The sequence below is a fragment of the Chiloscyllium punctatum genome, chromosome 39, assembly GCF_047496795.1.
Source record: "Chiloscyllium punctatum isolate Juve2018m chromosome 39, sChiPun1.3, whole genome shotgun sequence".
NCBI classification, from domain to species: domain Eukaryota; kingdom Metazoa; phylum Chordata; class Chondrichthyes; order Orectolobiformes; family Hemiscylliidae; genus Chiloscyllium; species Chiloscyllium punctatum.
The window spans coordinates 32687054-32714302 of record NC_092777.1 but is presented as its reverse complement, the minus strand read 5'-3'; the positions used below and the strand labels follow the sequence as shown (position 1 = coordinate 32714302).

Here is a 27249-nt window from a genome sequence, read left to right as displayed (position 1 = left end):
TTCACTACCCTGTTTACCTGCAACCTCACTTTCAAGGAATTTGAGCTGCACCCCAAGGTCTCTTGTTCGGCAATACACCCCAGGTCTGTACTATTAACTGTATAAGTCCTGCCCTGATTTGCCTTCCAAAATGCAACACTTTGCATTTATTTAAATTAAACTCTATCTGCCACTCCTCAGACCATCAGCCCATCTGATCAAGATCCCATTGTACTCTGAGATAACCTTCATCACCATTTACTGATGGGGAGCCACCATGTGAGACAATCTGGCAAATGGGGCTTGGACAAAGCTTATTATTGTGAAAGGCAATTGAAATGTTTCGTAGCACAATATCTAAAGAGCTTTCTGGTTTAGCACATGGATTATAAAAAGGTAAGTAAGCTAACATCAGTATGATCTTACCAAATCACACAGTTGCTCTGTCATGAGAGACAAAGACTACTGTTGGTGGTTTAAACTGAGGTTCGCTATGCCTCAGGCAAGAGGAGAGGTTGAACAGGGGAGTCCTTCATGATAACCTCAGCCACGACAGAGACTGACCCCATGCTGTTAGCATCATTCTACTTCACAAAGCAGCTGTCCAGTCAACTGTGCTAATTGGCTGTAAAAAATACTTCGAAACCTATGGTATGACTCCGGTCTATTTCCTCGCTGCGTGACTCTATGACTTCAGATTCAAAGCATTAACTACTAGTTCTGCACTTTCGGGTTTTAGTTCAGACTTCCAGGATCTACAGTTTTTGCTTTTACTTCAGCTCAGACTACAGTCTACAGTATATGACTAAACTCATTATCACTGTAGCTGGGACTTCCAGCTTTATATTGAAATGTGCTTATTCAAAAATGAAGTGTAAATATAAATGAATACAATAGTTGACCAGAAAGAGAGATAGGGAGAGAGGGTGAGAATGAATGACAGGGAGAGAGTCATGGAGACAGTCAGAACCTACACAGATATAAACACGAGCAGATCAAATTAGAGAGAATAATAGATGATACAGAAACACATGCAAAGATACAGGGCATATGCTAGAGAAAATTAGAGTCAGATTATATGCAAGGTAAAAACAAAGACTGCAGATGCTGGAAACCAGATTCTAGATTAGAGTGGTGCTGGAAAAGCACAGCAGTTCAGGCAGCATCCAAGGAGCAGGAAAATCAATGTTTCGGGCAAAAGTCCTTCATCAGGAATAGATTAATAGATGAAGGACTTTTGCCCAAAACGTCGATTTTCCTGCTCCTCAGATGCTGCCTGAACTGCTGTGCTTTTCCAGCACCACTCTAATCTAGAATCAGAATTATATGTAGAATGGATTAAAGAGAGACACATGGGATAACAGGCAAAATACATTTGTCAGCTGACCTTTTCTTTAAATATCTAGCTGAGTTCAGGATTGTGAGTTGCTATCATGAGTTTTCATGTGACTGAAAAGGCTGATACTACGGATGTAGAACAAAATCAGAAATTGCTGGAAAAACTCAGCAGGTCTGGTAATATCCATGGAGAGAAAGCAAAGTTAATGTTTCAGGCCTGGTGACTCTTCCTCAAAACCCTGGCTGTCAACCTGTAGATCCGCAGATACATAATTCCTGGGGCACTGGGATCTTGGTGCAACATTTAATTCTTTTCCTCCTTCTCTGCCATTGGTCAACCTCATAATTAAGATGTTGTTACTGAAGACATAATGCAATTTGGTGGACAAGTGATTGTCTTTTAGAAAACTGAAAAGAAGTTTCTCCTAATCTAAGGTCAATACCACCTTCCTTCAAGGAAAGCTTCAGGGTGTCTTTGAAGTGTTTTCTTTGCCCTCCCCTGGAAGCTGGCTATTTGCGAGTTGAGAGAACAGGACTTGACAAACCCCTCCATCCCAGAAATTAGCCTTGTGAATCTTCTCTGAACTGCTTTCAATACATGTATATCCCACATTAAACCAGGAGACCAAAACTTACTTACTACTCTTAATATGATTTCAGCAATGCCCTTTACAGTTGTAACAAGAAAACCCTATTGTTACACTCCATTCCCTCTTGCAATAAAGGCTGATATTCCGAAAGCTTCTTAATTAATTTCTGTTCCTGTATGTTAACTCTTAGTTATTCACTTATTACAAAAAACTAGCATCCTTCTCTACCACACTTTCTCTAGTTATATAATTCTTAAAATGTTCCCCCATAATATGATGTCTGCCAATTTTTTGTTCACTTGTGCACTCTTTGTATCCTCCTCATAAATCACTTTCCTAGCTGTCTTCATATCATTAAATGTTTTTTTTCCTCCTTACATATATTCAGTAGCTTTATTCAAATCATTACTGCAGGACATAAATTATTGAGGACACAATAGTCATTGATGTCTGTGGCTTTCCACTAGTCACATTTTACCAACCTTAAAATTATCCATTTATGTAAACTTTATGTTTCCTATTAGTTAGCCAATTCATGATACTTTTTTATCCCGGATACCATGAGTTCTCACCTTGTGGCATCTCATTGAATGTCTTTTGGAACTTTAAGAGCCGCATATCTGTTGTTTCCTCTTTATTCAACCTGTTTGTCATACCCTGTTATGACACAGTGGTGAACCCCTCTGTTAATTAAACCAAACACCCAGAAAAGCTCACCTGGCCTCATAATCTGGTAAAATATGAGTGACAGAGAACTCCCAAATTCTCCTATTTAAACAAAATAACACCAATTTATTTTTAACTCTAAAAGTGATTAAACAAAAACTATTCACAAATCTTTCTCTTAATTGCTTATTATCTGTCTCCAATTCTCTAACAATATGCTGTTCCAATAAGACACTTATTAAAATTACATCAACTTAATTTCAAAACCACACAATCTCTTTCTTCTTCTGTGCCTTCCCTCTTCCAGCAGATGATCTTCCTGGATTGTCTTCTTTCTTTTTATTGTGAGTATGTTTCATATGAAAAGTACCTTTAGATTAGATTATTTACAATGTGGGAACAGGCCCTTCGGCCCAACAAGTCCACACCAATCCTCCGAAGAGTAACCCACCCAGACCCATTTCCCTCTGACTAACGCACCTAACATTATGGCCATGCTAAACTGCCCAATCTACCTGACCTGAACATCTTTGGACTGTGGGAGGAAACCGGAGCACCCAGAGGAAACCCACACAGGCACGGGGAGAATGTGCAAACTCCACACAAACATTCACCCGAGGCTGAAATCAAACCTGGGACCCTGGTGCTGTGATGCAGCAGTGCCAACCACTGAACCACTGTACAGCCCTTAATAGAGCTGCAGTGATGTGATTTGAACACACCATGTTCTGATCTGGAATCAGATGTGCTTCCGTTGCGCCACAAGCCCACACCCCACAGATAGAGAGTGTTTTCTAATCTCTTTGCAAGCAAGATGTTAGATGGGCAATTAACTCTCCAGGAGTTTCTCTCCCCATGACAGTTGCTTTCTGACCAATTTTCAAAATGTCTGCATTCTTAAACACCTCCCCCCCCCCCCCCCCCAATATTGGACCGTCTCATTTGGTTTGATGTTGGCAAAACAATAAATTCAAACTCAATTGCGTTTTAGTATACTGGGGCGTAATTTAAATTGATTGGTTAAGTTTGAATTGTTGTGAACACAGCAACCAAAGCTCAGGTATCCATTTCACAGCCAAATGTCACATATTTTTAATTTTCTAGTACACTCTGGGACTGCCATTTAGTCATATACACAGGTCTCAGTTCAGAACAACATTCTCTCACTCAAAGGTACAGTACATGCCTTCAATTTCATAATGCCTCCCCCCTTAAGAAAAAAATGAATCATCATAATGATTAGATGGCTTCATTTTTTTCTCTGATTCTTAATCCTATTACTATGAAATACTTATGTCATTAATTTCAGCTCACATATATAACATTGGAATCAGTCAAATCCTATCTACATTTCCTTTAAAACAGCAATAACGCATCTGCTATCACATTTTTATGATCTGCAACATGTACAAGTTGTAAATTAAAAATCTGTAGCATAAGACTCCAACAAATTGTCTAATTTTTGTCTTTAAATCTTTCCAACAATGCAAGAGGATTGTGGTCCATGTACTCAACCATCTCCGATACATTTTTCGTCACATAAACATTAAAATGTTGTAAGGCCAGTACCAAATTCAATAACTGCTTTTTGACAATAGAATATTTTCTCTAGTGGGAGTTGAGTTTCTTTTAAAATTAGACGATTGGCCATACAATTCCATCACCATCTTCCTGTAACAGTACAGCTCCAATTCCTATATTGCTAGCATCGATTGCAACCTTGAAGGGTTTTTTAAAAATCTGGTGTAGCTAAAACTGACGCTGTGGTTAGTACTGCTTTTAAATTCTCAAATTCCTCCTGGCATTGTTCTGTCTAATGAAATTTTGTTTTTTTCTTTAGTAAATCTATTAGCGGTGCCACTATGCTGCTGAAGTTTGAAACAAACTTCCAGTAGAATCTGCTCAGTCCCAAAAATCGAAGCACTTCTTTTTCGAGGTTGGTCATGGAAGTTTCTCGAAGGCCTTCATCTTCACATTCCTCGGGGTCAACCTTCTATGTCCAACGTCATGTCCCAAGAACATCAACTCTGCCTTCGCAGATTCTGTTTTCTTTAAGTTCATTACCAGTTTTGCTTCTCGTAATCGTTCAAAGACCTCTGCCAACTGTACCAAGTGATCTTTCCATGACTCACTAAAGATCACTACATCATCCAGATAAACTGAACAATTTGTTAAACTGGCCACAACTCTGTTCATGAGTCTTTGGAATGTGGTTTGTGCATTCTTCATTCTAAACGACATCACTTTGAATTGATATAGAGCGCAGAAACCTCTTCCGCTTTCTCTGATACGGTACCTACCAATAACCATTCAGTAAGCCCAACTTTGTGCTCTAAATGGCTTGTCAAACTTTCTCTATATAGTCCTCCAACCTTGGTATTGGATAGGAGTCTGATTTAATTATACTGTCGATCTTCTGTCCACACAAAATTGTTGAGTCCCGACAGGTTTGGGAACTAAAATAATTAGCAAACTCCATTCACTCCGACTTGGTTCAATGATATCTTCATTGAGCATCACATCCACTTCCTTCTGGACCTGTGTGGCTTTGAGAGGATTAAGCCTGTAGGGGTGTTGTTTTATCAGAACAGCATTCCCTACTTCCACCTCATGCACAATAATATTAATCCTCCCATCTATTTTGGTGAATATGTCCCCATACTGCTGCAACAAACCTTTCAACTCAGTTTTTTGCTCGTAACACAGATAGCTTACGAACCTATCTCACTCCTGAAGGACTCCACATTGTTTAATGTACTTTGAGGCACATCAAAATCCATGATATCAGGATTTAATTCCTCACTCTGTGGGGCAGGAACTAAAACCTGTTTCTCCAGTTACCTGTCTCTATTATAGTAATGTTTCAACATATTCACGTGAAATACCCGATACGGTTTTTTTTTCTATTCAGCATCTTTACCTGAGAGTTTACCTGACTCAGCTTTTTCTCACCTTAATAGGAACCACTCAACCTGGCTTTGAAGGGATTTCCCAACGCTGGTATCGATACTAATATGTCACCCCCACAGGCAAACATCTGAATTTTAGAATTTTTATCTGCCATCTGCTTCATTATATGCCATGCCCTCTTTAGGTGCTGTATAGCTACCTCAAATACATAATGCAAGTGTGAGATCTCCGACTTCAGTCCTATCAATTTTTTTAATTAACTTCAAAGGCTGTCTCACTTCCAGTCTGAATATTAACTCAAAGGGAGTAAAGTGAGTAGATTTGTTTGGGGCATCTCTAATCTCAAACAGTACAAGTGAGATACCATTATCCCAATCATTTGGGTAATCCTGACAGTATGCTCTTAACATGGTCTTCAGGGTCTGATGCCATCTTTCCAAAGTTCCCTGGGTTACAGGGTGGTTCTCACTTGATTTAAAGTGCTGTATGCCTAAGCTATCCATGACTTTCTTAAACAGCTTAGCAGTACAGTTAGACATTTGGTCTGATTGAATCTCTCTGGGTAGCCCATACTGGGTAAAAAAAGCCACGAACCATCCCACCACCCTTTTTGTCTTAACACTCTGTAATGAATTGCCTCCAGAAATCTGGTAGACACATTCATTATGGTTAGCAGATACAGTTCCCACTTTTAGTTTTACAGAGGGTTCCTAAACAATCAATTATAACCCATGTGAAAGGTTCTTTGAATGCAGGAATTGGCAACAAAGGTGCTGGTTTTATTACTGTGGCTGTAAGCCTGTGATTTACCTTCTGCTTGGCATATCTGACATGTGCAGCAAAATTTAACCAAATCCTTGTGCAATAAAAGTGCTTTTGTACCTTAGCCTGAGTCTTCCTCACACATAGATGACTTCCTGCTGGTAATTCATGTGCTACCCATAATACTCCCTGTCTGTATGTTATCGGCAACACAACCTGGTGCACCTCCATCCATTTGTCCTCTGTGGTCTCCATTTTCGTCTTAAGATTCTATAACCCTCGGGAATATATTCTGATTTGTTTTCTGAGTATGCATCAATATATATATCTTTTATTGTCTCATTTTTCTGTTGTATGTCCATTAGCCTTTCAGGACTCTGCCTGACCCTCTACCTGTTTAGGTTTTTCCTACACCTTTACATCAAACGGGGTGTCAGCAGACTGTACCACAACACCTTTGTCTTTTTCTCTAGTTTTTGCTTCTTGCTGTGACGTATGACAGTGGGATCTTGATACTACAATTCCAGGGTATTTATCTTTTAACTCCTCAGTTCGCTGGTTTTCTTTTGGCTTTTCCACCACAAGGGGCATCGCTCCCACCTCGGATCCTGCTAGGTTGTTCCCAAGAACAAGCTGTATTCCTGGAACTGACACTGTGTCAATCACTGCCGATGTTACTTCCCCAGTCTTGGTTTGGCTCTCCAACGTGATCTTACACAGGTGAATGCAAAATTTCTGTCCATTTATTCAACAAATTATCACCAGGTAACATATCAGAAAAGTGCAAATACTTACACCTTACTATTCGAGACTGATTAGCTCCCGTATCTCTCAAAATTGTAACTTCTTACCATTCTCTCCCTGTTCTTCCTGAGCAAATTTTACCCACAGAGATGAAGTCTTTATAGAGATCGGGCACTAACTCAATATCCAGCCCCTGCCTAGGCTGTGCACTTTCATACAACTCCTCAACTTTTCCTCAGGTTTCCTTTACTGCTTTTACTAATCCCCATGGCTTAGCCTCTTTTACCACATCTTTTCCCACAGTGCTTTTCTTCAATGACCAGCACTGTGATCTTAGGTGTCCCACCTCTGGCATTGAAAACATCATTTCCCAGTGCCCTTCTTAAACCACCGACACTGTAATTTCATGTGACCCACTCCATCACAGTGAAGACACTTGAGGCCTTTCACCTCTTTTCACACTCTTGGGCTTCTTTTTTCACCTGTGGTAAACCCTTCCCAGTGTGATCTACTCTTTGTTTTGTAGTGAAGGATCTCACCTTCTCCCAATTTCTATCTCTCACAGGATGAGATTCCTGCTGGAAGCTAAATTTCACCTGATGTACCCATGCAAATTCACTGCTATCTCTGCCACTGTTCTCACTTCTTGAACTTTCTGTACATCCACATGAATTCTTAGCATCTTTGAAAGTGAATTTTTTAAACATCTCCAACAGAATATTCTCTCTTAAAGCCTCATAGCTTTTGGCCTTAAAATAGATAAAACATATCTATCAAAATTACTGTGTTTAATTATTTTAAACTCAACATAAAGAAGGAACCAGGTCAGACTTATGTTTCTGAACCACTGTCTATGCACTTCTGCTACCAATTCATTGGCACTCAAAATAGCCAGTTTGACATCTGCATAATCTCTTGACAGATTATCTGACAGCGCTGCAAATACCTCACTAGCTCTGTCTACCAGTTTAGTTTGAAATAGCATTACCCACAGTTCTCTAGCCGCTCAATCTGCACAGCTAATTTTTCAAATGAAATAAAGAAGGCTTCCACCTCTTTCTCATCAAAATTTAGCAAAGTTTTAACATATTTGTATATATCACTATCTAATCTCATCACCTTCATCCTGTTAACTTGACTTTTCTGACTGAGTCACAACTTCTGAAGTTCACATTCTCTCAGAGGGGAAAGATATAAAAGAGACCTAAGGGGTAACTTTTTCACTTAGAGGGTGGCACGTGTATGGAATGAGCTGCCAGAGGATGTGGTGGAGGCTGGTACAATTGCAACATTTAAAAGGCATTTGAATGGTTATATGAATAGGAAGGGTTTGGAGGGATATGGGTCGGGTGCTGGCAGGTGGGACTAGATTGGGTTGGGATATCTAGTTGGCATGGATGGGTTGGACTGAAGGGTCTGTTTCCATGCTGTACATGTCTATGACTCTATGGCTCTTTATTTTTGCTCAGCTAAGAACCTTATCTCCCTTTCTTTATCTTCTAACGCCAGTTGCTTCATTTGCAATTTAAGTGTCTCTGATACACCTAAGTGCTTGACCAACTCCATCACATTTTGAGCTTTCCTTTTGTCCCTGGTTAAGCCCAATTCTAACCAATTTGCTAATTCTAAAAGTATATCCTTCCTCTGTCTTTCTAAACTTTGACAAATTTGGGAAGCATCTTCAAACTTCAGAACCTCTTTAGAAATGTTAAGAGTAATTTCCCTCATTTTTAATTTAACCAACCACAAGTGACTGAACTTAAAACTTAAGTGAGAAAATTTGTTTATTTAAAGATCTAGTACACTAATCGCCAAGTGTTTAAATCTGCTGGGAGCTTTCATTCCCCCAAATCTGTTCAAATCTGTCCAAATTGCAGACTGGATCTGTCTAAACCTGTCCAAATCTCACATGACGAGCCGCAAACTGTTACAACACAGAGGCGAACCCCTCAATTAATCAAACCAAACACCCAGAAAAGCTTGCCTCTGCCTCATAATCTGTTAAAATATGAGTGACAGAGAACTCCCCAAATTACACTGTTTAAAGAACTAAAATCAATTTATTTTCTAACTCTAAAAGTGATCATTAAACAAAAAGTATTCATAAATCTTTCTCTTAATTGCTTATTATCTGTCCCCAACTCTCCAACAATATGCTGTTTCAATAAGACACTTATTAAAATTACATCTACTTAATTTCAAAACCACACCGTCTCTGTCTTCTTCTGTGCCTTCACTCTTCCAGCTGCTGATCTTCCTGGATTGTCTTTTTTTTACTGTGAGTATGCTTCACATGAAAAGGTATCTTTGATAGGGAGTCAGGGGGCTGAGTTGAGTATGGTTGCCATTACAAAAGAGATAGTGCTAGAAAAGCTAAAAGGTCTTAAAATTGACAAATCTCCTGGCCCTGATGGGCTTCATCCTAGAGTTCTGAGGGAGGTGGCTGAGGAAATAGCGGAGGCGTTGGTTGAGATCTTTCAAAAGTCACTGGAGTTAGGGAAAGTCCCGGATGATTGGAAGATCACTGTTGTAACCCCCTTGTTCAAGAAAGGATCAAGACAAAAGATGGAAAATTATAGGCCAATTAGCCCAACCTCGGTTGTGGTAAAATTCTAGAATCCATCGTTAAGAATGAGGTTTCTAAATTCTTGGAAGAGCAGGGTCGGATGAGAACAAGTCAACATGGATTTAGTAAGGGGAGGTCATGCCTGACAAACCTGTTAGAATTCTTTGAAGAGGTGACAAGTAGGTTAGACCAGGGAAACCCAGTGGATGTGGTCTATCTAGACTTCCAAACGGCCTTTGGTAAGGTGCCACACGGGAGGCTGCTGAGTAAGGTGAGGGCCTATGGTGTTCGAGGTGAGCTACTGGCATGGATTGAGGATTGGCTGTCTGATAGAAGGCAGAGAGTTGGGATAAGAGGTTCTTTTTCGGAATGGCAGCCGGTGACAAGTGGTGGCCCACAGGGTTCAGTGTTGGGGCTGCAGCTGTTCACGTTATATATTAATGATCTGGATGAAGGGATTGGGGGCATTCTAGCAAAATTTGCCAATGATACGAAGATAGGTGAACAGGCAGGTAGTACTGAGGAAGTGGGGAGGCTGCAGAAGGATCTAGATAGTTTGGGAGAGTGGTCCAGAAAATGGCTGATGAAGTTCAATGTGAGCAAATGCACTTTGGAAAAAAGAATACAAGCATGGACTACTTTCTAAACGGTGAGAAAATTCATAAAGCCAAAGTATAAAGGGATCCGGGAGTGCTAGTCGAGGATTCTCTAAAGATAAACATGCAGGTTGAATCTGTGATTAAGAAAGCGAATGCAATGTTGTCATTTATCGCAAGAGGGTTGGAATATAAAAGCAGCGATGTGCTACTGAGACTTTATAAAGCTCTGGTTAGGTCCCATTTGGAGTACTGTGTCCAGTTTTGGGCCCCACACCTCAGGAGGGACATACTGGCACTGGAGTGTATCCAGTGGAGATTCACACGGATGATCCCTGGAATGGTAGGTCTAACATACGAGGAACGGCTGAGGATCCTGGGATTGTACTCATTGGAGTTTAGAAGGTTAAGGGGAGATCTAATAGAAACTTACAAGATAATACATGGCTTGGAAAGGGTGAACGTTAAGAAATTGTTTCCATTAGGCGAGGAGACTAGGACCCATGGGCATAGCCTTAGAATTAGAGGGGGTCAATTCAGAACAGAAATGCGGAGACATTTCTTCAGCCAGAGAGTGGTGGGCCTGTGGAATTCATTGCCACGGAGTGCAGTGAAGGCCAGGACGCTAAATGTCTTCAAGGCAAAAGGAATTAAGGGCTACGGGGAGAATGCGGGTAAGTGGAGTTGAAATGCCCATCAGCCATGATTAAATGGCAGAGTAGACTCGATGGGCCAAATGGCCTTACTACCACTCCTATGTCTTATGGTCTTATGATACAGAGTGTTTTCTAATTTCTTTGACAGTAAGAGGTTAGATGTGCAATTAGCTCTCCAAGAGTTTTTCCCTCTGACAGTTGCTTTCTGACCAATTTTCAAAAGGTCTGCATTCTTATACTCCCCAACATTGGATTGTCTCATTGGTTTGATGTTGGCAAAACAATAACTTCAAATTCGATTGGGTTTTAGTACTCTGGGGTATAATTTTAACTGATTGGTTAAATTCAAATTGTTGTCAAAACAGCAATCAAAACTCAAGTATCCATTTCACAGCTAAGTGTCACATATTTTCAATTTTCCAGCACATTCTGGGACTGCCATCTAGACATATATACAGTTGCTTGTAAGGTCTCAGTTCAGAACAGTATTCTCTCTCTCTCTTAAAGGTACAGTACATGCCTTCAACTTCATAACAATCCTCAAAGAACGCTAATAAACTTGCCAAACAGATTCTCTATCACAAAACCACGTTGACTCTGTCTAATTGCATTACAATTTTCTAAACATGCTTTTAATATTTTTCTAACAATGGATGCCAGCTTTATCCCAATTACAGACATTACAATAAATGGCCTACAAAGAATAGTAAAGTACAGAAACAGGCCCTTTGGTCCACCAAGACTGCGCAAACTCATGATGTCAGTTTACAACTCCTGTCTCTTTCCTTACTTAAATAATTTCCAATCCATTAAAAATCCCTTTACAGAATTTAGAGAACTTTAAAAATTACAACGACTTTCTGTTTCTCTTTCAAGCATGCAGGTCATTATTTTTAGAGACTTTTTAGCCTTTATCTCATTAATATTCCCAATTTTTTCCTGATGGTGATTATTCATAATTCATTTTTCCCATTTGTCCATCTGAATTTCTACTATTCTTGAATGTATCTTGCCTCTCCTGCTGTGAAGACAGATACAAAGCATTTTTTCAAAGCCTTCCTTCTGTTATTTTTTATATTTCTTGCTAGCTTTCCCTTGTACAATATTTTCTCTCTCTTTTCTCTCGGTCATCCTTTGCTGGTTTCTATAACTTTAACATCTTCTGATATGCCACTAAAGCTTTACATCATTATATATCTTTTATTTCAATACGACACTACCCTTATTCTCAAAGCAAAATACTGCAGATGCTGGGAAACTGAAAAAAAAACAGTCGATGTTGGGGAAACTCAGTACATCTGACCGTGTCAGTGCAGAGAGAAACAGAATTAACGTTGAATGTTCTTGGATGTTATCAAAACATAATACTCTTATCAGTTCACAAGCTGCCCGCACATATTCTATCTCCCACACAAGGTGAAGGAGACACTCTAAAATATGCTGATACAAGTTACTCCTCACACTTCAACCATTCGTCTCAAAATGACCACAAGACGGCGATGACCAACAACAAAAATCTCCCAGTCACAAGAATATGCTGAGCAGACTGCATTGGACGGGCACACACGAAGTGAATTATGGAATGAGTCAAAAAGTGAAAAGGAAAGACAGTCATTTCTCTCGTTTCCTAATCCTATGTTTTTATTTGTAACGACCGAAGACAACTGTTCTCTGAGACTCGGTCCCAATCAGAGGCAGTCTTTACCTGTATGTGGTAAATGTTCTTGTCTGGTTGCAACTGTTGCATTTCCAGAAATCTTCCCGAAACAGTCGCCAGCTCCGGTTCCAGGGGCCAGTGCAGCTCCTCAGCTCCAAAGCGAAGCCCAGCATTACAAAAGGAGGTAAGGAGAGGTCGATAAATTCCGAGTACTCCCTCTTAATACACTTCCAACTGCACTTCCGCGATCTACACTAAAATCTGATGGCAGCTCCCACCAGTTCAATACCAGCGAAACAGTTGCTCAAAATGAAAGCTGGAAGTTCCAGAAAGAATTCGACGCAACAGCAGAAAAAAAAGCCAGCGTTTCTACAAATCATTAGGGGCTAACGTGACACTGCAACTTTGCTCACGGTTAGAGTTCAGTCTCTTGAGACGAGATATGGGAGAGTATTCAGGCAAACCCAGTAATCAGACCGGAATCCAGCGCCACGCAAGTAATTGGTTCCTCAGTACTATCCACTACAGCCGTAAGCAACACCAGCTCCAACTACACCGCAGCACTGAGGCAGAGTCTACATCTGCAATCATACAGCATTAAAGAAAGATACCGTTCGCTCCATCGTGTTTCTGCCAGCTCTTTGGGAAAAAAGCTCACTGCTTTAACTTCAGCCGGCGTTTGAGTTGAACCCTCATTGTTGACGTTATTCTGCATGACAAACTGGGCGTCCAGCCAATACCCTGATGAGTTTCGCCAGCGATTTTTGCTTTTTGTCTTTGTGGATACCAGAGTTTCAAAAAAAATATTGAAAAGCTTGGGAATATACAATGAGGCGTGATCTATGTTTAGGGTGGAATTTCCCTACAGATCCAGTTTACATTTGGCAGAAACGGCAAAGGTGAAGATCCGGACATTTGGTCTATTTGCTTTCAAAAATTACTAGAACACTGCAACATTTAATACAAAAACAGGACTGTCCCAGCAATACCAGAATGGCTGCTTCTTTAGAACGTTCTGAAAAAGGATCACTGGACCTGAAACATTAACTCTATTTTCTCTCAACAGATGCTCCAAGACCTGTTAGGTTTCTCCAACGATTTCTGTTTTTGTTTCAGATTTCCGGCATCTGGACATCTTTAGTTGTTTTGTTTCGCAGGAAACAACCACGCAAGCAATTTTTAAAGCTAATGCCAACCATTGATCTCAGTTCCCTAATTTGTGTTGGTGCTGTCACTTTACAACCATATGTTATAACTGGAATCAATAAACTGATTGTAATTCAATTGCTTATACATTGTCTTCCTCAAACGCAGCACAGGTTGGGTACAGTATAAATTTCTGTCTATACTGTACCTGTGAACATTCTGAGGGATGGTGCAGCAAAGCTTCAATACAGAGTAAAACTCTATACTGCTCCCAGCAACACTCCCAGGCAACGTACAGCGTAGGTTACATACAAAATAAAGCTTCCTCCACAATGTTACAATCCCATGAGGACCTATAACATTTTAAAAGGGTTGAATTTCCAAACAAATAATGGAAATATAACAATGGACGAGCTCTCACCTTTTAAGACTTCTACTGTAACAAAGTAAAATCAATATAGATCAAGCATTAACTAATAAGTAATTAATGTACCAAACTAAAGGAAAAAGTATTTTTTGTATTTATCAATTAAGAAAACCAAATGTATATTATCAAACACTTTTGCTCATCGCCATGCTTCTGATAGATATGCAGCATTAAAAGAACCATCCCAAAGTCATTTCCAGCTCTCCAAAGTAATTTCTCCCCACCATGCTAGGTTGAAGTTTGAAGTGTTCTTCAACAATTGTTCCATTCTGCCTGGGATTTCACAAATTATAATTATCACCAACCTATTTCACCTCACCCTATAGCTCAAATCCTGGCAAAATCCTTCTAATTCTTTTCTGAACCCTTTCAAGTTTTCGATAGGAAGGAGACCAGAATTACACACAATATTCCAACAGTGGCCTAACCCAATGCCCTGTACAGCCACAACATGACCTCCCAACTCCTGTACTCAATACTCTGACCAATAAAGGAAGGCATACCAAACACCTACCTTCCTCACAATCCTCTCTACCTGCGACTCGACTTTCAAAGAGCTATGAACCTGTACTCCAAGGTCTCTTTGTTCAGCAACACTCCCTAGGACTTTACCATTAAGTGTATAAGTCCTGCAAAGATTTGCTTTCCCAAAATGCAGCACCTCGCATTTATCTGAATTAAACTCCATCTGCCACTTCTCAGCCCATTGGCCCATCTGATCAAGATCCTGTTGTAATCTGAGGTAACCCTCTTCACTGTCCACTGTACCTCCAATTTTTGTGTCATTTGAAAACTTACTAACTATACCTCTTATGCTCCCATCCAAATCATTTATATAAGTAATGAAAAGTAGTGGACCCAGCACCGATCCTTGTGGCACTCCACTAGTCACAAGCCTCTAGTCTGAAAAACAATCCTCCACCATCACCCTCTGTTTTCTACCTTTGAACTAGTTCTGTATCCAAATGGCGAGTTCTCCCTGTATTCCATGAGATTTAACCTTGCTGACCAGTCTCCCATCGGTACCTTGTCGAATGCCTTACTGAAGTCAATATAGATCACATCTACTGCTCTGCCCTCATCAATCCTCTTTGTTACTTCTTCAAAAAACTCAATTAAGTTTGTGAGACATGACTTCCCATGCACAAAGCCATATGGACTATTCCTAATCAGTCCTTGCCTTTCCAAACACATGTACATCCTGTCCCTCAGGATTCCCTCCAACAACTTGCCATCAAAGACCTTTCTGGCAAAGTTCCATACTTTTTCATTTCTCTTCATAGTGGCTGAACTCTGTTCTGCAAGATGGTCAGAGCACTGGGTATCGGAATTGGGAGGTCATATTGCAGCTTTACAGGATGTTGTTTAGGCTACTTTTGGGAGTATTGCATGCAAATCTAGTCTCCTTATTGAAAGATTGTTGTGAAACTTGAAAGGGCTCATAAAAGATTTACAAAGATGTTACTGGGGTTGGACGATTTGAACTATAGGGAGAGGCTGAATAGGCTGGGGCTGTTTTCCCTGGAGCGTTGGAGGCTGAGGAAGTTTATAAAATCATGAGGGGCATGGATAGGATAAATAGACAAGGAGTTTTCCCTGGGGTGGGGGAGTGAAGAACTAGAGGACATAGGTTTAGCGTGAGAGGGGCAAGATATAAAGGGACCGAAGGGGTAACCTTTTCATGCAGAGGGTGGTGCGTGAATGGAATGAGCTGGCAGAGGAAGTGGTGGACGCTAGTACAATTACAGCATTTAAAAGGCATCTGGATGGGTATATGAATACGAAGAGCTTAGAGGGATATGGGACTAGATTAGGTGAGGATATCTGTTCGGCATGGATGAGTTGGACCAAAGGGACTGTTTCCATGCTGTACATCTCTATGACTCTATGACTGTATATTGTGAAAGGTGTTAAAACTGCCATTTCATTTCAATGGGCTTCTCTCCTGATGGTAACTGGATCACATTAGTATTTCTGTGAGCCAAAGTGCTTAGAGAAGGTATTTTAAAACACACAATTGTCTTGTAATGTTCAGTGTTTATGCAACTGTCCCCATTAAATACTCCCAGTGAAGGTACAGCAGAGATTTGATATAGAGTAAAACATCTTTCACACTTCCACATTAAATGATCAAGCAGGTACAGTACTGGTTAGATGCAGAACACAGCTCCTTGTAAAGCAGTAATATCCAAACTCTCTGCATTGGGGGTGTGGCATATTTCAACTTTTCTTTCTCTTGATGGGGGCTGTAATTGGGTTTGGCAGAGTGCAGTAAGCAAATGTTAGAAGAATAAAGTTTGGCATACCAATAGATATAAAGTTTTTCAAAATTCCAAAACAATAAATTAGTAATTCATAAAATTGCCATTAAAAAGTGCCAAGCAACAGGGCTAACTAATAAAACTTTTTTTCTATTGCCTTGGTTAAGAATCAGAGCCAAAGGTGGATTAGGTCACTAGTCCTGATCACCCTAAGCTGTGGGTGGGCATTGAGGCCAAAAGACTTGGGTTTAACTAACTTGCGATAGGGTTAGGGTTAGGGTTAGGGTATGTCTGGCAACATACACTCTGAGTCGGCCTTGGTAAAATTCATATGGAAGTGCGGGTTAGGTGAGGGAACAATGTTAGAAGCATCTTGCCTTTCAGCCCGGGTGTTCCTCTATACCAACAGATTGGTTTTGCGGAACGGGGAGGAGGAGAAGGGTGGATTTGTGTCTGACTTACTGAAGTTTCAAGGTTCACAGAAACTCTCCTACTCTCCATATACACATATAAACACACACACACACCCTCCCACTCCCTTCCTCCCACACAAAACACATATTCTCCAACTCACTCTCTCAGCGGAGCAGGTAATGGCTGTCTGCTGGTGTTTTTTTAAAGTCACGGTATAGTCCAGTTATTGTTTTTTTAACGGCTAAAATTTAAAGTTTTTTTTAAACGCCTAGCGGACCCGGAAGCTGGTGTCGCGCTAGCTAACCTGGGAAGGTTATTTTTCTTATAAAAGCGCGCAGCTCCAAGCCTTCGGCCTCACTCTCTCGGCGGAGCAGGTAACGGCTGACTGATGGTGTTTTTTTTAAAGTCACGGTATAGTCCAGTTATTGTTTTTTTTAACAGCTAAAATTTAAAGTTTTTTTTAAGCGCCTAGCGGACCCGGAAGCTGGTGTCGCACTAGCTTAGCTGGGAAGGCTTTTTTCTTATAAAAGTGCGCAGGCGAGGAACCCGAGGCACTACAGGGGTAGAGCCTCCCACCCGCCCTCCTCCTCTAACCTAATAATAAAACCCATTGTGGTAAGCAGGTAAGTGCTGCATTTTGCTTGTTTGTTTCTTTAGATCTAGTTTTTAAAGTTTCTCTTTTAGAGGGATGGCAGCGAAGGCAGTGCAATGTTCCTCTTGCAACATGTATGAGGTGAGAGAAACCATTAGCGTCCCTCCTGATTACACTTGCAAGAAGTGCACCCATCTCCAGCTCCTCCAAGACTGTGTTAGGGAACTGGAGCTGGAGTTGGATGAACTGCGGATCATTCGGGAGGCAGAGGTGGTCATAGATCAGAGCTTTAGGGAAGTAGTTACTCCGAAAGTTATAGAGAGATGGGTGACAGTGAGGGGGAGTGGGACGAAGCAGCCAGTGCAGGGACCCCCTGCGGTCATTCCCCTCAAGAACAAGTATACCGTTTTGGATACTTGTGGGGGGGATGACTTACCAGGGGTAAACAACGAGGTTCAGGCCTCTGGCACGGAGCCTGTCCCCGTTGCTCAGAAGAGAAGGGCGGAGAAAGGTAGAGCGATAGTTATTGGGGACTCAATAGTGAGGGGCACAGATAGGCGGTTTTGCGGGGGCAACAGAGACTCACGATTGGTATGTTGCTTCCCAGGTGCAAGGGTACGTGATGTCTCTGATCGTGTTTTCCGGGTCCTCAAGGGGGAGGGGGAGCAGCCCCAGATCGTGGTCCACGTTGGCATCAACGACATAGGTAGGAAGAGGGGTGAGGATGTTCGACAGGCTTTCAGGGAGCTAGGTTGGAAGCTCAGAGCTAGAACGAACAGAGTCGTTGTCTCTGCTTTGTTACCCGTGCCACGTGATAGAGTCGAGGAATAGGGAGAGAGAAGAGTTAAATGTGTGGCTACAGGGATGGTGCAGGAGGGAGAGATTCCGGTTTCTGGACAACTGGGGTTCTTTCTGGGGAAGGTGGGACCTCTATAAACAGGATGGTCTACACCTGAACCTGAGGGGCACCAGTATCCTTGGGGGGAGGTTTGCTAGTGCTCTTTGGGAGGGTTTAAACTAACTCTGCAGGGGCATGGGAACCTGGACTGTAGCTTTAGGGTACAGGACCTTGAGTGTAGGGAGGTTAGGAACATGGCATCGATCTCGAAGGAGGGTGCCTGTAAACAGGAAGGTGGCTTGAAGTGTGTATACTACAATGCCAGAAGTATAAGAAATAAGGTAGGTGAGCTTGCAGCATGGGTTGGTACCTGGGACTTCGATGTTGTGACCATTACAGAGACGTGGGTAGAACAGGGACAGGAATGGCTGTTGCAGGTTCCAGGGTTTAAATGTTTTAGTAGGGTCAGAGATGGGGGTAAAAGAGGGGGAGGTGTGGCATTGCTTGTCAAGGATAGTATTACAGCAGTAGAAAGGGTGATGGAGGAAGACTTGCCCTCTGAGATAGTGTGGGTGGAGGTTAGAAATAGGAAAGGTGAGGTCACCCTGTTAGGAGTTTTCTACAGGCCTCCTAATAGTCCGAGAGAAGTCGAGGAAAGTATTGCGAGGATGATTCAGGAGAAGAGTGAAAGTAGCAGGGTGGTTGTTATGGGGGACTTTAACTTCCCAGATATTGACTGGGAAAGCTCTCGCTCGAGTTCGTTAGATGGGTCTGTGTTTGTCCAATGTATGCAGGAGGGTTTCCTGACACAATATGTAGACAGGCCAACAAGAGGTGAGGCTATACTGGATTTGGTTCTAGGTAATGAACCAGGCCAGGTGTTAGACTTGGAGGTAGGTGAGCACTTCGGGGGCAGTGACCACAACTCGGTGACTTTTACTCTAGTGATGGAGAGGGATAAGTGTGCACTGCAGGGCAACAGTTATAACTGGGGGCAGGGAAATTATGATGCGGTGAGGCATGACTTAGGATGTGTGGATTGGAAAAATAGGCTTCAAGGGAAGAACACAAATGATATGTGGAGATTGTTCAAGGAACAGCTAACGGGTGTCCTTGATAAGTATGTACCAGTCAGGCAGGGAGTAAAGGGTCTTGTGAGGGAGCCGTGGTTTACTAAGGAATTGGAATCCCTTGTGAAAGGGAAGAGGGCGGCCTATGTAAAGATGAGGCGTGAAGGTTCAGTTGGGGCGATTGAGAGTTATAAGGTAGCTAGGAAGGATCTAAAGAGAGAGCTAAAAGCAGCGAGAAGGGGACATGAAAAGTCCTTAGTTGGTAGGATTAGGGAAAACCCAAAGGCTTTCTATAGGTATGTCAGGAATAAAAGGATGACTAGGGTAGGTATCAGTCCAGTCAAGGGTAGTAGTGGGAAGTTGTGTGTGGAGGCGGAGGAAATTGGTGAGACACTAAATCAATACTTTTCGTCAGTATTCACTCAGGAACAGGACATTGTTGCTGATGTGAATATTGAGTCACAAGTGATTAGAATGGATGGCCTTGAAGTACATAGGGAAGAGGTCTGGGGAATACTGGAAAGGATGAAAATAGATAAGTCCCCTGGGCCTGATGGCATTTATCCTAGGATCCTCTGGGAAGCTAGGGAGGAGATAGCGGAGCCATTGGCCTTGATTTTTATGTCGTCATTGTCTACGGGAATAGTGCCAAAAGACTGGAGGATAGCGAATGTGGTCCCGTTGTTCAAGAAGGCGAGCAGGGATAGCCCGAGTAACTATAGGCCAGTGAGTCTCACTTCTGTTGTGGGCAAAGTCTTAGAGAGAATTGTAAGGGATAGGATTTATGAACATCTGGATAGGAATAATGTGATCAAGGATAGTCAGCATGGTTTTGTGAAGGGCAGGTCGTGCCTCACAAACCTTATTGAATTCTTTGAGAAGGTGACCAAGGAAGTGGACAAGAGTAAAGCAGTAGATGTGGTGTATATGGATTTTAGCAAGGCATTCGATAAGGTACCCCATGGCAGGCTAATGCAAAAACTACGGAGGTATGGCATTGAGGGTGTATTAGAGGTTTGGATTAGGAATTGGCTGGCTGGAAGGAGACAGAGGGTAGTAGTTGATGGTATAGGTTCACCTTGGAGCGCAGTTACTAGCGGTGTTCCACAAGGATCTGTTTTGGGACCATTGCTGTTTGTCATTTTTATAAATGACCTGGAGGAGGGGCTTGAAGGCTGGGTGTGCAAGTTTGCTGATGACACGAAAGTCGGTGGAGTTGTGGACAGCGAAGAAGGATGTGGCAGGTTACAGCAGGATATAGATAAGTTGCAGAGCTGGGCAGTAAGGTGGCAAATGGAATTCAATGTAGCTAAGTGTGAAGACATTCACTTTGGTAGGAGTAACAAGAAGATGGATTACTGGGCTAATGGTAGACTACTTGGTAGTGTGGATGGGCAGAGGGATCTTGGTGTCCATGTACACAGATCTCTGAAAGTTGCCACCCAGGTAAATAGTGCTGTGAAGAAGGCATATGGCGTACTGGGCTTAATTGGTAGAGGAATTGAGTTCCGGAGTCCTGAGGTCATGTTGCAGTTGTATAAGACTCTGGTGCGGCCTCATCTGGAGTATTGTGTGCAGGCTTGGTCGCCATACTATAGGAAGGATGTGGAGGCATTGGAACGAGTGCAGAGGAGGTTTACCAGGATGTTGCCTGGCATGGTAGGAAGATCTTATGAGGAAAGGCTGAGGCACTTGGGGCTTTTCTCATTGGAGAAAAGAAGGTTTAGGGGAGATTTGATAGAGGTGTACAAGATGATTAGGGGTTCAGATAGGGTTGACAGTGAGAACCTTTTTCCGCGTATGGAGTCAGCTGTTACTAGGGGACACAGCTTTAAATTAAGGTGTGGTAGGTATAGGACAGATGTTAGGGGTAGATTTTTTATTCAGCGGGTTGTGAGTTCATGGAATGCCCTGCCAGTAGCAGTGGTGGACTCTCCCTCTTTATGGTCATTTAAGCGGGCATTGGACAAGCATATGGAGGTTATTGGGCTAGTGTAGGTTAGGTAGGCTTCGGTCGGCGCAACATCGAGGGCCGAAGGGCCTGTACTGCGCTGTATGTTTCTATGTTCTATGTTCTATGTTCACTCCTCATGTATACACATGTACACCCTCAATCCCTTGTTCCTATACATGCACTCTCCCATATCCACACTCTCTCACTCCTTCACATGCTTTCTGTAATTCCAACACATACTTACCCACTCCAACATTAACTTACCACCTTACACACTCCTTCACTCCCACATAACTTGCTCCCAAGTGATCGAGAGGCCTGCTCCATCACTTTGACTGCAGTCTTTCAGGGCATTGGCACTGCCATGAAAGAGAGAGTGCTGTCTTCTCACAACCCATTTGCTATTTTGGATCCTCCTCCCCTGAATCACTTAGCATCTCAGAATCTTCTCCCCCATTTGCCTCACCATCTCAGAGCCTTCTGCTCATCTCCCTCTCCATCTTAAATCCTTCACTTCCACCTCCCTCACTATCTTAAATTCTTCTACCCCATCTCCCTCACTATCTCAGAACCTTCTCCTCCAGCATTTCAGAGTCTGGAATCAGTTGGCACATCACAGTCTGTTTCTCTCACCCACCTATCAGGTATCCTATCCTTTGCAGTCTCCCCCACAGAAGCATTAGACTTGCTCCCAATGTCCAGTCCTCAAGCACATTAAAAATAGGGACATTTGTTGCTCTTTCAAAACAGAAGCTACTTGGTATTTATACACAGAATCCCCACAGTGTGGAAGCACGCCATTTGGTCCATCAAGTCCACACCATGGCCTCCGAATAGTTCCAGAGATGCAGAGGAAAGGATAGCAAAGATGATTCTCAATAGGAGTGAGAGAGACAGGGTAGTTGTCATGGGGGATCTTCAACATTCCAAATATTGACTGGGAACACTATAGTATGAGTACTATAGATGGGTCAGTTTTTGTCCAGTGTGTGCAGGAGGGCTTCCTGACACAGTATGTAGACAGGCCATCAAGGGGCAAAGCCACATTAGCTTTGGTACTGGGTAATGAGCCCGGCCAGGTGTTAGACTTGGAAGTAGGTGTGCACTTTGGTGATAGCGATCACAATTCTGTTATGTTTACTTTAGTGATAGAAAGGGATAGGTGTATACCACTGGGCAAGAGTTACAGCTGGGGGAAAGGCAATTATGATGCGATTAGGCAAGGTTTAGGAAGCATAGGGTGGGGAAGGAAACTGCAGGGGATGAGCACATTAGAAATGTGGAGCTTATTCAAGGAAACGCTCCTGTGTGTCCTAGATAAGTATATACCTGTCAGGCAGGGAGGAAGCTGTAGAGTGTGGGAGCCGTGGTTTACGAAGGAAGTGGAATCTTTGGTCAAGAGGAAGGAGAAGGCTTATGTTAGGATGAGATCTGAAGGCTCAGTTAGAGTTGAGGGTTACAAGGTAGCCAGGAATGACCTAAAGAGAGATCTCAGAAGAGCCGGGAGGAGACATGAGAAGTTGTTGGCAGATAGGATCAGGATAAACCCTAAGGCTTTCTATAGGTATTTAAGGAATAAAAGAATGATGACAGTAAGATAAGGGCCAATCAAGGATAGTAATGGGAAGTTGTGTGTGGAGTCAGAGGAGATAGGGGAAGCACTAACTGAATATTTTTTGACAGTATTCACTCTAAAAAAATGACAATGTTGTCAAGGAGAATACTGAGATACAGACTACTAGACTAGGTGGGATTGAGGTTCACAAGGAAGAGGTATTAGAAATCTTGCAGAGTGTGAAAATAGATAAGTCCATTGGGCCGGATGGGATTTATCCTAGGATCCTCTGGGAAGCCAGGGAGGAGATTGCTGAGCCTTTGACATTGATCTTTAAATCGTCATTGTCTGCAGGAATAGTGCCAGAAGACTGGAGGATAGCAAATGTGGTTCCCCTGTTCGAGAAGGGGAGTAGAGACAATCTGGTAATTATAGACCAGTGAGCCTTACTTCAGTTGTTGGTAAAGTGTTGGAAAAGGTTATAAGAGATAGGATCTATAATCATCTAGAAAAGAATAACTTAATTAGGGATAGTCAGCATGGTTTTGTGAAGGGTAGGTCGTGCCTCACAAACCTTATTGAGTTCTTTCAGAAGGTGACCAAACAGATAGATGAGAGTAAACCGGTTGATGTGGTGAATATGGATTTCAGCAAGGTGTTCAATAAGGTTCCCTATTGTACAAAATGCAGAGGAATGAGATTGTGGGAAATATAGCAGTTTGGATCAGTAATTGGCTTGCTGAAAGAAGACAGAGGGTGGTGGTTGATGGGAAATGTTCATCCTGGAGTCCACTTACTAGTGGTGTACTGCAAGGGTCGGTGTTGGGTCCACTGCTGTTTGTCATTTTTATGAACGACCTGGATGAGGATGTAGCAGGGTGGGTTAGTAAATTTGCAGACGACACTAAGGTCAGTGGAGTTGTGGATAGTGACGAAGGATGTTGTAGGCTACAGAGAGACATAGATAAGCTGCAGAGCTGGGCTGAGAGGTGGCAAATGGCATTTAATGCGGACAAGTGTGAGGTTATTCACTTTGGTCAGAGTACCCGGAATGCAAAGTACTGGGCTAATGGTAAGACTCTTGGTAGTATAGATGAGCAGAGAGATCTTGGTGTCCATGTACACAGATCCTTGAAAGTTGCCACCCAGGTTGACAGGGTTGTTAAGAAGGCATACAATATTTTAGCTTTTATTAATAAAGGGATCGAGTTCTGGAACCATGAGGTTATGCTGTAGCTGTACAAAACTCTGGTGCGGCCGCACTTGGAGCATTGTGTACAGTTCTGGTCACCGCATTATAAAAAGGATGTGGAAGCTTTGGAAAGGGCGCAGAGGAGATTTAATAGGATGTTGCCTGGTATGGATGGAAGGTCTTATGAGGAAAGACTTGAGGCTGTTTTCGATAGAGAGAAGAAGGTTGAGAGGAGACTTAATAGAGACATATAAGATAATCAGAGGGTTAGATAGGGTGGACAGGTAGAGCCTTTTTCCAAGTATGGTGACAGCGAGCACAAGGAGGCATAGCTTTAAATTGAGGGGTGATAGATATAGGACAGATGTCAGAGGTAGTTTCTTTACTCAGAGAGTAGTAAGGGTATGGAATGCTTTGCCTGCAATGGTAGTAAATTCATCAACTTTAAGGACATTTAAGTTGTCATTGGACAAGCATATGGACGTACATGGAATAATGTACATGGAGCACCAACTAGCCACGAAATGACACGACCAGCTATCCTTAGTAGCCACATACACAGATGACAAGCAACAAGTTCGACTGGGACAACACTACTATTATAGGACAAGCCAAACAGAGAACAGCCAGGGAATTCCTAGAGGCATGGCACTCATCCACAGATTCTATCAACAAACACATCAACCTGGACTCAATATACCGGCCACTGCAGCGGACAGCTGGAACTGACAACCGGAAGCAGCAGAGACAAACCACTATAAATGCCGGAGGAAACATCACAGAAGCGCTTCACAGGAGGCTCCCAAGCACTGAGGATGTCAACTAGATAGAGGATGAAATGTCTGCAACACAAATTTCCAGCTCGGCGAACAGAACCACAACAACGAGCACCTGAGCTACAAATCTCTCACAAACTTTAAACATGGAATAGTGTAGGTTAGATGGGCTTCAGATTGGTATGACAGGTCGGCACAACATCGAGGGCCGAAGGGCCTGTACTGCACTGCAATGTTCTATGTTCTATGTTCAAACCCTCTGAAAAGCATCCCATCCAGACCCACCACCTCCCCCCACCCCATCCTATCCCTGTAACCCTGCATTTAACTGGCTAGTCCACCCAGCCTGCACATCTTTGGACTGTGGAAGGAAATCCACACAGACTTGGGGTAAATTTGCAAAGACCACACAATCACTCAAGGGTGGAATCAAACCCAGGTCCCTGGTGCTGTGAGGCAGCAGTGGTAACCACTGAGCCATTGTGTCACCCCAAAGTAAAGAGGTCCTTAGTCCCTAGGTGGTTTCAAATCACCAACCTTCTGGTTAATAGTCGAACATGCTAACCTACTGCACCCACAGAGATGGGCACCATTTCTTTTCTGAATTTGCTGCCCCTAGGCTCGGTAGTGAACCCATCCATGGTAAGGGTGGGAATGTAGCAGCTTTGGAATGGATGAGCTTCTCCATGATGTATCTCTAACATAAAATAAACTACATTTACAACATGGCTTGTAGGCCAGATAAACCCTCCAGGAAGGTCACATTCTGGCCGGAAGGCTGCCTATTTGAGGCCAGACCAGACTGCATACAACTCTATCTTCGTATTTAGTGCCAAAAGGTTTCTAAGTGTATGATTGCTCCATCACTAAGACAATTTATTCCTACCGCTACAACATTTTCCATTTTGCTCTTTCCTCAGCCCATCCGCTGCTGAAACTCTTATCCATGCCTTTGTTAAGCCCAGATTAACTATTCCACTACACTCCTAGATGGCCTCCATCTTTCTGGTCTCTATGAACTTGAGGTATTTCAAAACACTACATAATGTATCCTAGCACACACTGTGTACTACTAAACCATCATTACTACACATAGCCATTTCAGATGTAGAAGGAGGTAATTCAACTGATTCAATCTATGTCAACTCTCCATGGAGAAATCCAGTCAGTTCCACTCCTTTCTTCAATTCTTGTAGTTCTGTAAGGCTAATGACTTAGAATAATGGATGGACACCAATATAGCCAAAAATTGAGTGTAAAAATTTGCAAAGCAGAATTTAACGTGGAAAAATGGATGCTGATCCGTTTGTTGAAAAGAATAGAACAGCAGATGTTATTTAAATGGAGAGAGATGCAGAATGCTGTGGTACAAGAGATCTTGGCAGCTTTGGACATGAATCACAAAAAAATCCGGTCTGCAGGCACAGTAAGTAATTTGGAAAGCAAATGGAGTTTTGGCATCGACTGCAACAGAGATGGAGTATAACAGTAGGAGAGCCTTGATACAACTATATTGGATTTGGGAACAGCACACCTAGAGTACTGTGCACTTTTTTTCTTCTTAACTAAGAAAGCTTGTACTTCCATAGGAAACGTATTGCAGTAGGTTCGCTAGGCTGATTTATGGAATGAAAAGATTATATAATGAGGAAAGACTGAATGTGTTGGGCAATTGCAATGTGTTTAGAAGAATGTGGTATGATTTTACTAAGATAACACAATTCTGAGGCGGCTTGATAAGGGTTAGATGCTTAGAAGACATTTCAGCTCATGAGCAAAATCCAGCTTTGGGGACACATTCACAAAATGGGGACAATCCCATTTAAGTAGAGATGAGAAGGAATTCTTTACTCAAAGAATATTTAGTCTTTATGATTCTCTTCTTCAAAGAGCAGTGGAGTTTGCGCCATTGAATGACTACGACTAGCTGAAGAGGGGAGTTGGCTCCCTTCTTTTTAACTCCCTCTCACCAGCTGCAACAAATTATACTACTTCTTTTTTTATAGCATCTCAATGTAATTAACTGAACCAAAATGGAGGAATTAAATTTCAAACTTTTCTTGAGGAATAAAAAGGAATTTTATTACCCACTAACCCCATAAAATAATAAAAATGCAACAGTGAACACTTAAATAAGTTTAAAAAGAGGGGTGAGGATGTCTAGTACAGGCAGGAAATAAAGGCAATTTCAGTTTAAAGTGCTCAGAGAGCCCTTGCTTTGAAAGAATGACCTGAATGCTAACTTGTTGTTGTCTTGTTTCTTCAGTAGTGACGAAGTTTGCAGATCCTTTGACTTCCTGGCTGACTGATTGTTTTCCCAAGTTGTTCTTTTGCTGGGCACTGACTTCAAGTTTGTGAAAGACAGGGACTTCCTGTCTCTTGTTGTTGTACTAATCATATTTCTTTCTCACTTCTGCTTTGCTGCTCAAAAGTTGTTTTGATAAAGTTTTATTTATATATTCCTGAGTTGGTTGTATTGCTTTTTCAAACCGAATATTCCACAGGTAACCTTTTATCTCCCTAAGTGTGAGCTTGTCATGCAATTGTGCCTCAGTTTGCT

The 27249-nt window shown here is 42.1% G+C and overlaps 1 protein-coding gene across 1 annotated transcript in view; it reads right to left on the bottom strand.

Moving 5' to 3' along the window:
* The window catches only part of acsf2 (acyl-CoA synthetase family member 2), a 177175-nt gene extending 164039 nt beyond the window's left edge, over positions 1-13136 (bottom strand). Inside the window, exon 1 of the mRNA XM_072558419.1 lies at positions 12513-13136. Within this exon, the coding sequence (XP_072414520.1) occupies positions 12513-12637 (125 nt within the window). The 5' untranslated portion in view covers positions 12638-13136. The remainder of the gene's footprint in view (positions 1-12512) is intronic.
* Positions 13137-27249: the final 14113 nt, after the last annotated feature.